The 13,548-nt window shown below is 42.6% G+C and overlaps 1 protein-coding gene across 8 annotated transcripts in view; it reads left to right on the top strand.

Moving 5' to 3' along the window:
• Positions 1–13,548, top strand: part of dip2a (disco-interacting protein 2 homolog A) — a 110,040-nt gene that overhangs the window by 55,637 nt on the left and 40,855 nt on the right. For all 8 annotated transcript variants that reach the window (XM_049593739.1, XM_049593738.1, XM_049593737.1 and 5 more), the window contains exons 2-4: positions 4,942–5,013; positions 10,838–10,957; positions 11,049–11,168. In XM_049593739.1, coding sequence (XP_049449696.1) covers positions 4,942–5,013; positions 10,838–10,957; positions 11,049–11,168 — 312 coding nt within the window. The remainder of the gene's footprint in view (positions 1–4,941; positions 5,014–10,837; positions 10,958–11,048; positions 11,169–13,548) is intronic.

Genomic DNA, 13,548 nt, shown 5'->3' with positions numbered 1-13,548 from the left:
CAACCGTTGTTCATTCTCCCTTCTCATATCTCAATATAAGAATTTGAAACAATACAGTTATACAAGGATGATATGTTATAATACTAGATTATCTCCCAGCCCTAGTGTTGCTTATTGAGGTTGACTCATAGTCAGGGAGGCACATAGACAGTCTGCCCTCATTGCTCTACTCACACACATTCACACACTCAGACACACACACACACACACACACACAGGGCTCTGGTTTTTAATAGGCAGCCGGCAGGAGAGGAAAACACAGATGCAGGGCTTTAGACATTGAAACTATTGCCGTGTGATTGTGGAGCTCTGCACTGCCGCTGTTTGCATGTGCGTGAGTGTGTGTGTGTGTGTGTGTGTGTGTGTGTGTGCATCATATCTAGGGAGATATTTGAATAGTTGAGAGCAAGAATTGATTCTCTGTCTTTCAGCATCATCTAAAAGAAGTGAGAAAATATGTGTGACCACGTGGAGGTTTAAATCCTGTCCTGTTAGAGAGTTATTTTTACTGGTCTTATTAAAGTAAGTCTTGCACCACCTTAAGTATAGCCAATCTCACCATCTCCGCTCAGAGCTTCATTATCTCTCCTTAATGTGTTTGTGCTGGCTTGTAGAGGAATGTGCTGCATTTCAGTATTCCCCTCCTGATTGAAGAGCTCCGTCTGGGCAGATGCAAGGTAATTCTCTAATGGGCCTCAGCTCCACTCAATAGCCATCAGTCAGTTATACTCAATAGCCATCAGTCAATTATAGTCAATAAGACAAAGCAGAGGACAGCGGGCTCTCATGCTGTCACTGTTCAGAGCGTCACAAGATTGACCGTCTCTATTTCAAAATTGGATTCTTTGCCGGGTGAGAGGAATGTTTTCGGGTAACAACATCGGATGATGTGCCAGTTAAAAATGCCTCTGGTCTCTGAAAAATAAAATCTTGCCACTTTAGATGGATGGTTGCTTGTGTCCCATGACTAGCATTAATACCTCTCACAATGTGGACATAATATCCCTTTTGCTCTCTGTTTTTTTTACCCCTGAAGAACCGCTGCAGGTTGTTAAAAAGAGAGGTCAAAAGATGACTATAATGCTTTGTATGCGTGGACAGTGAGCCCTCAAGGGTTGAGAAGGTGAGGAGGTTAGAGTGAGAAAGGATGGAGGCCGCAAAGGAGGCAGGTTTTGATGAAGGTAGACGCTGGATGAGGAAAGAGAAACCAGTCTTCCAGCTGAGCCCCTGGTGATGTTCTCTAACCCATCATGACATGAAAAATGCACCCTTCCCCTCTCTCTTTCCCCCTTCCCTCTTGTGGGTTGGTTCATCTCCCTCTTTGACACATTGGTTCACATTTTTTATTTACTCGACCACTCCACCTCCTCTCCCCCCAGGTGCTTGTTTGGAGATACACCCTTTCCCTTTTCTTTACAACTCAATTACATGGTAAAGCCTGTAGTCAGCGTAGAAGGGTGACAGGGTCAAATGAAGTGGTTCACACCCTGCTGTAAATATACTGTAAGCTACAGCTTGTCCCTTGTGACTGTGCAATTTGGTGTATATGCTGCACAGGCTTCCCTCAATCCATCGCTCCATCACTCTCTTTCCCTGCATCCCACTACCCTGTCCCACCTCTGTTATTCCCCAGGCGGCAGGCCACATATTGACCTTTGTATCCTTCTGTTTTTCTCTTATGAAGGCACTCAAAGCTAAAGCAGAGAGGGGAAGTGGAGCATCTGTCTGTGAATACATAAAAATGCAGACACACACACACACAAATATGCAACGTGCAAGCATATGCAAACTTGTTAATACACACTCACACAGTAAATATTGTGATCCTTTGATGCCTCAGACTTTTTGTTTGGCTTTTTAAGATTCGGGATAGGGGTCATTGTTTACCATTGAATGCTCGAGTCCATTCCTCCATATTTAATGACAAAGCTGTTTGTTCTCAGATGAAAAGATTAGCTTCACTCAGACATAACTTGATGGATCAGTGCGTGCTAGGGGCCGCTTGGCCACCAGGGCCGCTAGCCAGAATTCGGAGCCTCCGCGGAGAATAGCCCCTCTATTGTGCGGTTGTCAGGCTGGTCGGCTTCTGTGGTGTGCACTCTTAGACATGCTGGCATGCACGCAAACATATACTGATGTACACACATACAAACAGAGACACTTATCACCAGAAAGAGTCAGTGTCAGGTCAGCCGGCTCGGCCCGTGGACAGCGCTGTATTGTTGCTAGCCTCCAGCTCTCCTGGACTTTTAACAGTGCAGGCATTCAGCTGTTACTGGTGACTCAGGACCAGCGGGCAGCGCGGCAAACAGTGTGACCAACAACACCTGCCTTCACACTGTCACACTGTTGTGTTCAAGAAGCCTGAGGAGCAAAGATAAATCAAGAATATTTTGATGAAGATATGTTGGTAAGAAAGTATGCTGAGTAACACAACTAAATAAAGTATGTATCAATATGACTGGCTAAAGATGAACTGCATGACTTAACACCAGTATGACTATTCTAGGGGAAGGTAAAAGACAGAGTGGGTGCAGTATACCTTTTATGAATTAGTATAGATTAAACCGGTCAATAAGGAGCAAGTAAAATAAAGTATTCCCTATGGTAAAATGGAAAAAATGGGATCACAAGGGAAAGGTTTGAATCAATTTGTTCTGTTCAGATAGCCCTATTGAACTTATTGCTTTTTCACTTGACCTCTACCCCAGTGACCCCCACTGAGAGCCTGTAGAGATCAATGTAAAGCACACAGTGGGATCCCTATTCATCGGACTCAAGTGTTAACCTTCAGTGGAAAATCTAACCACTGAGATCTTGCGTTGACTTTTGTGTGCATTTCTAGCTTCCTGCCAAAACAATGCAGATGTCATGTCAAGTGGCTGTTTGACTTTGACACTCCTTCCAGCCCGGCTCTTTGACTGGCATATTTTCCACAAGGCCCTTCCTTTTTTTTTTTTTTTTTTAAACATCCATCTTTAGTGGTGTTTGAGCTTGTTTGAGAGGTCACATATGGGTGCATAGTTGTGTACATTCTCATGGTTTGTGTGTTTTCGAGGTGCTGTCAATCAGCCCTCTCTCTCAGTGAATCAATATGTCTTTTGTGTCTGCAAAAGAGTGAGCCACCACCCCACAGCCTCAGCCCACTCTGTCTGATATGCAGAAAGCACAGTGACATCTCACATCCCCCAATTCAACCACAAGCAGCCTCAATTCAGTGACCTACTTCTCTGTCTTTTGAACGGGTCCCATGTGGTCGCAGAGTTGTTTCAACAATTTTTGGAATTTTGGGTGGCACTGTTGTTTAGTGATGATTTTAGCTGTGAGAAACTTTTACATGTCACAGTGCAAAGATACTGTGTTTTGCTGGTTTATGTCTTCTTGGAAAAAGGGAATAAAAGGCCATCACATACTCTGTGGAGTTGCCGATGCAATCTATTCTGTGATTAGGGATGGACCAGTCCCACTTTACTTATTCTGATACCTCAACTGATACCAGTACCAATACCAGTACCCTTAAAGCAATACCAATTGAGTGCTTCATGTGATACCTTTTGTTCTTCATTTGATACCCACTAATGAAGCATTCAGCTGTGCAAAATGCCACCAAATGCCATGAGTGTGTAGTTAAGCCATATTTCCGAACATTTTGGTGGCATCTCTGTGCTGAACTGCCACATTCATCAAATACACCGCACTAGACCTCAACACACCACTGTTTGAGTTGTAACTGCTGTGGTAGTGTGCCAGTCACACAAAACCACACAAATAGCCTTTTTGTTTTTGGGTACAAAACATGCAGGTAACATTTGACTGGGGAAGTTTTGAAACCAGTTGTTTCCATGTTATTTCTGTCAATACCTTAAAGGCATAGAGTACTGGCTCCCAGTCCTGACGTTTACTGACCCAGTACCAGGTTTTTCCAAATTTAAAATCTGTATACCTCATCATGCTGACTGAGGTCATTGTTATGTTGGGTATCATGAGCCCAAGGATTGATGTTTCTTTCTTGTCAGGTTGTTATAATATGGATATAACGATGTGACTTCATCCTCTGAGATCAGTGACAATACAAGCAATCAGTACAGAGGTGTTGCTGGGTTTGCTGGGTTTTTTGTTTGTCTGTTTATTCATATCAGTGTAAGGAAATCATGGTCACCTTTTTCATCACTATCTTAACAACCACCATGAGGTTATCCTGGCGAGGTCTGTGCTACACTTTGCCAAGTCTAGAGACAATTAGCAGAGTCAAACTAATACTGTACTGCATCTATATAACTTTGCCTTATACCTTCGCTCCATCGCTCTGTCTCCATCTGCCCTCATTTCCCTCTTTGTTCATTTGCTCTTGTTAAATTCTAGGCTTGGAAAAGCTTGTACATTGACGTTCCTTTCAAATAGGGCTATTAAAATACCATGCAGCTAGGTCTTATTTAACAGACTGCCTTTTAATTATGTGTGGGGAGACAACTGAGGCGGGTTCAGTTCATGCTGATATCAGCAGTATTTTTACTTCTGGTAAAAACACTGCGAGGGAAAATGTTCCAGGCGCACCAGACAAATGATCTTTTAAGTGCCTCTTGCCTTGTTGATGTTATCATTCAAGTATTCAGTAGGAAATTCGCCACACTACTGTATCTGTCAGCTAACACATGCCACAAATGCATTGTCACTTCCTGTGTATGTGTGTGAGTGAGAGAAGCATCCAGTGGGTGAGAGCTGGTCACCTGCTACCATAACCCTCCTCTGGTGCCCCGTGGTGCCAGTGTAGCCAGCCTGGTAGTGTGATCCTGAGGCACTTGTGCGCACTCACACACACACACGCGCGCACACACACACACATCACCAGAGCACAGCTGAGCTAATGACTCATCTCTCTGCCCCCCCCTTTCTCTCTCTGTCTGTCTGTTCCTCTGTATTTCTCTGTCTCTGTCTGTACAGGGGACATCACTCAGAAGGGCTATGAGAAGAAAAGAGGCAAGCTGTTGGCACCGTACATCCCGCAGATACAAGGTAAGACACACAGGCCTGCAGGAAATTTACTGCCCTGCACAGGTTGTTGTCTTTGCTCTGGCTACCCGGTAGCGTAGCAGTTAGCATACTGTCCTTGCAGGAGCAAACAGAATGAGGAAAAGTATCCTGTGATTTTAAGAATGATGATTTTTGGAATAGCTTTGTTTTCATACAGCACTGTTTTTGCAGTGACAAGTAAAAGAAGGAGAAATCCAAAATAAAATCCCACATCACAAACAGCACATAAGCAGAGCCAAAACTAATTCAGAAGTTGCATTTTTTTAATGGCGTAAATTGAGTATTTTTATATAAAATACCAGATGGAACATCACATGGTCATAAAGTTGTCATGAAGGATACTGTGGAGGCTTAATTCACCTGGTTAGATAGTGTATGTCTGCTGCTGTGTCCTTGATTCTTCTTTAACAGTGGTTCACTGACCCTTGGGTGTGTTATTGATGCCATAGCCCTGCGGCAGCCATATATCATAGTGTTTGTAGGGGCCAAGTAAAAATAGATGCTAACCAACCAAGGTAAATGACATACTGTAATGGAATCATAAAGATTTGGTAAATACTGGTTTAGATTTCGGTCTTTTGAGTGTGTTTGTGCCCTGCTTTTATTATGGAGATGCTTCGCTCCTGTATTAAAGAATGGTAATTATTTAGAGAAATGTTTGTTTATTTAATAGGCAGTTTGTACGTATTTGTGCCTGCCACCCTGTGTTAGGCTGTGGGTGCTTTGAGAGGAGAGGTATTTAACTTAGCAAGGCAGGGAGGCGTGAAGTTTCCCAGATGTATGTCACTACTTATTATCTGTCTATGGCTTTTGACTGTGTCGGGGGTATGTGCATTTATACATCAATTCAGAGTATTTTTAGCCCCAGTCAAGCAGTCAGTCAGTCAGACCCGGCCACGTCGGGTAGACTATAAGGCCGAGGTGGTTTGTGGTGAATCCCAGAGAGGAGCCGCCGTCTATATGCTTCATGCTTCTTTGTCCTCTATCTGGGGTCCATGGCAGTCTTTGGTTTGGCGTGCTATCAGAACACCAAGCCTGACTGGAAACCAGAGTCTGTTGTGGGCCGCTCGTTGAAGGCTTTCCACTGGAGTGAGCAGGCCTGTTATTTAGCTTGGGCGGATCATCTCCTTCACTCTCTGTCATTCTCTTGCTCTGTTCTTGTTATCATGGAGTCATGTTTTTTTCCTCCTTTCCTTCATTGTTAGATCCACTCAGTCCAGATTCTAACACCTAAAGAAGGGAAGTGATAGCTATAGGAAGGAAATAGATGGGCTTCGGAGTGGGTGATATTCTCCCCCACGGGATGAATGGATGAATTAATGACACATCCATCCAGCATGGTGAATCAGTGGGTTAGGATTTAACAGCTGCAGGGTTGAAATAGGAGACCAATAGACTGATGGCTTCTGAGCTCAGAACAAAATTTCACAAGTTAGTTTACAGCCTTATATTCCACTGTTGTCACAGGGATGAACATGTGCCAAGTGCAATAAAGTTAGGGACAGAGCCAGATTGTTGAGATCTATGAGATTAATTTTCTCTTGTTTGTATTTTAGTGTTTGGGCTTCACTGTGAGCTGTGGGAGTAAATAATTGCTTTAGGTTTTGACCAAACATATGGAAAAAGTTTGCACTTGAATGTGAGTTTATCAGCGTCAAATTGAGTTCTGTGGAGAATAGAATACAGGTGCATCTTTAATGATGGTTTTTAGACAGTTATAATTTTCCGATGAATGCAGTTGCTGATTCTCAGCTCTTTCAAACTAATTTCAAACATCTCTTTGTTTACATTAGGCACGTGTCATTCCAATTAATTATTTATGTCTGTGATTCAAATATACGACAGTGCACTCGATGCAAGTCATTAGCCAAGCATATTTAATCTCTAGGAAGCAAGATGGAGTGCTCGTGTCGTCTGCCACCACACCGGTAAACGCTGGCATCAGACAGGGGCTAAAAATTCATCAGGGTTCGCTGTGAACCAATAACAACATCTGCTGTGATGGAGCACGTCTCTGATTGGCTCATTGCGGTCTGTCTCTGAAGTGTGTTCTTCCCAGCAACCGGGTCTGGTGTCCTGGCTTGTTTTTATAGACCTGTTTCCTCCGGGAGCTGGGGAAAGGCTGGTGTGTGACTGGGTTGTCAGAGCGATATAAGGGACCAGCATATATTGATGTGTCTATACATGCTTAGGGGATGCTGTGCCTGTGTGTGCATGTGTGTGTGTGTGTGTGTGTGTGTGTGTCGGACTCCAAGCATTATGCGTCCTCAAATGACCTCAGGCCTTATTGAAGCTTGCGTAATATTTGAAACTGGTGTTATTGAATAGATTTAGTAGAAGCGTGTGTGAATGTTGCCTAGCATTTCCGTGTGTGTGTGCTGCTGCTGTCTGAGAGTTGCTGACAGTGTGGAGCTCACTGATCCCCACTAAGCTGCCGCTGAAAAGCCGGGCGGGCTGATGGCTGGCTGGCTGGCTGGCCGGGTGTCTGACTGGCAAGCCAGCTAGGTGTTGGATCTAGCTGGCTGAATGTGGCGTGGTAAGACTGTGTCCTCAAAAGCCTTTTTCTGATGGGGGAACTTGCAAAGGCAGACGGTCTGTTTGGTTCACTTGGTCAACAGAGGTTGCAGCATCACAGCAACATCGAAGCTGTCCACAGTCATACATGTTTTTTTAGCAACACTGTTAATTTTGGAGCCCTTTTGTGCAGAGTTTGCATGTTCTCCCCATGACAGCGTGAGTTTTCTCCAGGTACTCTGGCTTCCTCCCACAATCCAAAAGACATGCACGTCAGGTTAATTGATGACTCTGAATTGGCTCCAGCTCCCCGCAACCCCTAACAGGATAAGCGGTTACAGAAAATGAATGAATGTTCATTTTGGCACCCACATTTAGATTTCCATTATTCCACAATGGGCCTGTAGTTTTATATAGTGGATGTGGCCACCCATTGGTTTGTAGAATCCTCTTTTGAAGCCGTGAGTTTGGCGTTTTTGCCGGCGCCATATTGGATTTTTGGAGCCAGAGGTGACCATATTTAGAAGAGAGGGTGGAGCAGTAGAGCAGCGAGTGGTGGATGTGACTTATAGACAGCCTGTCACTTAAAGCAGCCCTGACCTTAACTATGCATAATTTTATGCCTTGATGAATTGTAAACAGGTGAGTTAAATAAAAATGCCCTCCATGTAAAGTTGTCATAAATGGAAAAATTGGCTATAGAGACCACAACTGTTTTTTGTACCAGGTTGTAAACATGTTTATTTCTACTGTACAGCTGGTCGTTTTTACATGGGGGTCTATGGGGATTAACTCTCTTTTGGAGCAAACCTCAAGTGGCCACTTTCTGGCACTTAGTTTGGCTTCATTTTGCAGCCTTAGAGGTTGCTGCTTGAGTTTACTCACATTTGGCCTCCTCAAAGGAAGTCATGTGTTTTTCATTTTAACTTAACCATGTTACTGTGAGTTTAATGAAGGCTCTATTCAGGACACTTAGTTACTAAGCTATAATTTAAAACCTATCCTACAATAATTCCACATTTTGTCATATACAAAACTGTCAATCACTATCCAATGACAGGCAGCTTTAGCTGAGATGCATGAATATAGCAAGACTAATGTAATGTTAATGATCAGTCTGTCACATTGTGTCACCAGCTTGAATGTGTTGGAATATTCCCCAAAGTCTAACTTTTTTCTAGAAGTTACTCATCCTTAAAACCATTTAAAACACTTCCCGTAAGAAGGAAACCTTCAAAAGCTGTAGATATCAAACCACAGATAAACAATATCAGGATATCAGCAAAGACATGTTACGTTCTTGCCTCCCACCAGAGAGCAGTGGGATTTAATTCATGGTGGTACGCTGGCTTGGTTGTGCATTTCAATGAACTCAGTTGTCTTTGTTTGCATATGATGTTTAATGTCTCTGTTACTGCATTTTTTAGCATCCACTTATCAAGTTTTATTGGAATAAATGGCCTAAAAGATGAGCTGTGTTTCCAGTATAACACCTCTGTAGCGTGAACCTGAGCCTGTGATGTTCCAGGTTAGTGTTTGTCACCTCCACAGGAGCTCTGGTGCTTTACCCGCACAAAAATGTAATGTATTAAGTTATTTGTTGTGCTGCTGCTTTGATGTATATCTTTAAGTATAAAACATGCAGTGTTTAGGTTCCTAGAAACTAGACATTGCATAAATCAAAGTACAGGCAGAAACCTGCAGGAGGCTGTGGAAACATGGCAGTAGTTGGTATTGTTTATCGAGACAGAGCTACAGAAGTACAGAAACATCCTTTTAAACTGTACTCTCATCTTGCTGGAAAAATATACCTCATAAAGCTGTCGGATATATTGCTGAGTTATAGTAAAGATGCTGTTCCTTTGACGACTTCCTGTTCCATTGTGTGTGAAGTTGTCCCTCATCTCTGCCTAAAATAAACTAAGGCCTTTCCTTACTCAGCACAGACATACAAATAAGTTGTGGTGAGATACATTTGTTTAGTTAGTGTATTTAAATTACATATTGACATTACATGTGTATATGTTTGTTTAGATTCTTAATATGTAGAACATAATATACAGGAGGGAGTTAATCAGGATCAAACTTGTGATGTACATTAAAATAAGGTTTGTTTCATTCAGTCATATTTTACATACTTACATAATTCAAACGCTTCAGTATGAGAGCATTAGAAGAAGCAGCAGAAGTGAAGCCAGTGGTAGAAGACTACAAAAAGAGCTTGAACCGCGACCTTCCTTTAGGCGGTAGTCTTGGGTTTCCCCTCTGATGTTAACCACAATACTTAATGAGGCTCAAATGAGAATTGCATAAGCAAGAGGATGAATCACTGCCTGCGTCATGCAGAGCACAGAGAGGTTGACGAGTTTGAGTGTTGGATAATTTTAGAATGCTCCAGTTAGAAGATGTTGTCTGTTTGACATTCATGGTGCTTAATCACCTCCTTGCTGTTACGTCTGTGTAATTTGCATTTGCCTCCCTTGGAAAGCTGGAAGGCGGCTGGAAAACTGCGAGAGAGGCGGGATTAATTTAAGCAAGGACTTTCTCAACTCCAAGCTACTGTATTAGAAGTAACAGCTTAAGTAGGGATTACCATTAAGCTTATGGATACTTGATCTAGTAGAGCAATATTCATATGTGGTCCTCCATGTCCAAGGCATGTTCTGCAATAAGTGAGCAACCCCAAGTCAAAAAAGTTGGGAAGCTATTTAAGAAGTACGTTAAAAATAAATGCAATGTTTTCAAATCCTTTTTGACAAAGAGTTGGGGGAGAAGCCTTTGTTTGCCAGCTTCAACACACTTCCTGTATGAAGAAAGTAATGTCTCACAGTATTCACACAGACAGTTTTTATATGAGGAAGATTTTGGTTGGCCTGTTTGTGAATCTTGAGAAAGAAATTTCGCATTCAAAACTTGAACAATTAGTGTCTTCAGTTCCCAGATGCTTAGTGAGTGTTGCTGAAAGAAAAGGTGATGCAGCACAGTGGTAAACATGCTCCTGTGCCAACTTCTTTGGAACGCGTTGCAGCCATCAAATTGAGAATGAGCGTATATTTGCAAAAGTTTATAAGTTTGAACATTAAATATCTTGTCTTTGTCCTGAATTCAATTGGATAGAGATCGAAAAAGATTTACAAATCATTACATTTCTTTTAATTATGTTTTACACAGCGTTCCAACTCTTGGAAACTCTTGGAAATGGGGTTGTATGCTCATATTTCCGATGGTGATGTGTTTTGCTTTTGAGCCATTATTAACTGTCTTTTCCTGCTTTGGTCTCGTCTCTCTACAGGTGTAGATCCCTCTCTGCAAATTGACAACAGGATCCAGGCCTCCTCCCAAGCTGTTCTCCCAGGTTCCAAACACAACAAATCCCGGGCGGCCAACACCCGGGATGAACGCTTCAGATCTGGTAATCATGTCTCCATACTGCCTGGGAGTTTTTAAATGCCTGGTGGCCTTCTTTTATGCTGGAGCTTAACTGAGTTGATGTGTTCTCTTAGATTTGCACACAGAAGCCGTCCAAGCAGCTTTGGCAAAGTACAAGGAGAGGAAGATGCCAATGCCCTCCAAGAGACGATCGGTGTTAGTTCAGTCTTCTGTTGAGGCATGCACCCCGCCAGGTGAGAGCTCTGTTCCTGTAAACCCCACTGTTCGCCAAGGGCAAGGTTTATCCTGTGCACATGCAGCCGAGGTTTCTGCTCACACTGGGTTGTTTACATGCGCTTTCATGAGCACTGGAATGTAGGATGCTCACACTGTTGTGTCCAGTGGTTGAAGAAGTTGCCAAGCATTTGCTACTGGAAAGAATTGTGCAGTTTGATGAATGTGTCCATTCTTTGTGACTATAAAGGGCTCAGTTCTCACCGTTCTGTGTTCCCAGGCAGACCTTCCTACATGAGTTGCATAATGGATGCATAATCAGATTTTTAACATAGTCTCAAAATGTCGACCTTTTGCCTGCTTTTGTAACAGTTTGTATTGTGTGGGCAAGTTCATTTTAATGTCATCTTACTGCATTCTGCATTTTTTGGTTGCGATTTCTTTTTGTATTGCTAGCTTTGCCCAAATGCTTCCGGAAGAAAAAATGTAATCTTTAATCAGTCAGTATGATATCTGTGCAATATGTGATGACAGAAAACTTGCCAGTCTCTCAAACACTGCAGTGGCTTTATCATTGGTATATAAAAGTTAATTGGTGGGGGGCCTTAGAGCCTCATGTCTTGGGTAAAGAAAGAGGACACAGCGGTGGAGCGAGTAAACGGATTAAGAGCTCAGACATCGGGGTTTGAACAGGAGAAGGAGGGGGCCTCTTCATGGTTGTATTCAGTCACTCTGAGTGATCTACTGCAATCTACTGGGACAAGATACATAGGTATTGCTAACAGACCCACAAAATCACACAAAATAATCTGGGGCTCTGCTTTGTTTTCAGGGCTAATGGCAGCTAGAGATGTTGGTGTGCACACAATGGCACAGTTGTTTCAACATTTCATCTGAGAATTGGTTTTAAATGGTAGACTTCACGAGATTACACTAGCAAACATTTATCAGGAGCTGTAAAGGTGGTGGATTTAATGGATTTCTTGGCCACTGATGGCACAGTAGAGTAATATTTGGACAAACAGGTCCCAGTATTGTTAGTGTCTGTATTTAATGCACATTCACATTGATTGACTTTCTCCTTTTCTATCTCTCATTTTGCTAATCTGCAGTGGCTGATTTACATCTGGTCACACTACGTGTCTGAACAGTCCCTGTCTGATTGTGAAGAACCAGTAGTAATGTGAGCAAAACCATTTTCATATTGCCAGACCTGTCATTCAATCCAATGTGGTGTGATTGGATGGTAGAGGCCTTAATCAAACAACATGCAGTTTATGTAGCTAATGTACTGACCAACAGTTACAATAAACACAAAACATGCAGCAACACATTTATTAACACCTAACACTAAAGGTCTTCTACAGTGTATTTTAGCAATGCTAGCAGCATTGCCTTAAGATTAGCAGTGTTGGTTTGTTTGTCTGTCAGTCCACTACTTTGCTCCCGAGTGAAATATCACAACAACTATTGGATGGATTGCCTCTAAATTTGAAACAGAAATTCATGGTCTTCAGAGGATGCAGACCTGGGACACATGTGCAGTCTTTTAATGTCTGAAAAAATGCAAGATGTTTTGGTCAGGCAAACTTCTAAGGGCGTGGAAGCACATGACACCTAACTGTATCACTGAGGGTGCTTTCAGACTTAGAGTTCACTTGCTTTGGTCCGAATCAGGGACTCATTTTGCTGCAAAGTTGCGTAATTGCCTAGAGTTGGTTAGTGCTCTCATGGCAACATTTACAAGCGAACCAGATAAAATGTCTTGCACGAGAAAGTTGCTCTTGATTTGTCAGAACTTCCATGCTGGAAAAATCCAGGAAGTTAATAAAACATTGAAAAAGAATACACTTGCAAGATAAATGCGACACTTTCTCATGTCACAATGGAAGGGCAACTACACAGGTTGATTTTAGTGGTCGTTATTGTGTACTACATTGCTTGCATTGTTCATTTTAGGCAAACCATTGGCGATCACTCGAGTGTGATTGCTGTGCTCACACCTGCACAAACGAACCACACTTAGGGGGCAAATGAACTTGAGTTTGGTTGAACCGAACTAAACAGGGCAGGTGTGAAAGCACCCTGACATCCAATACCTACTTACCAGAAATCCTGAGTTTGGGGCTAATGTTCTTCCAGGCATTGTCATTGGCAGTGTGTACCAAAGTATTGTTCATGGGACAGATGTAATGCTCACGGTAGCCCTGCACTAAAACGATCAAGTTCTCCTCCATATTTATCTGACTGATATGGTAGAAAGTGAAGCCTGTTGTGAGTGGTTGTTCCTCATCAAATGACATGCGGTGCGTTCTGCTGCGTTCCTTCATAAAGTTGAATATATATCTCAGGGCACAGTGATCATGCCCTGAAAATAGGCACTTTGGATACGTGCTCACT

Source organism: Epinephelus fuscoguttatus, linkage group LG13 (assembly GCF_011397635.1).
Source record: "Epinephelus fuscoguttatus linkage group LG13, E.fuscoguttatus.final_Chr_v1".
NCBI lineage: Eukaryota > Metazoa > Chordata > Actinopteri > Perciformes > Serranidae > Epinephelus > Epinephelus fuscoguttatus.
This window is presented reverse-complemented; position numbering and strand designations above follow the sequence as displayed.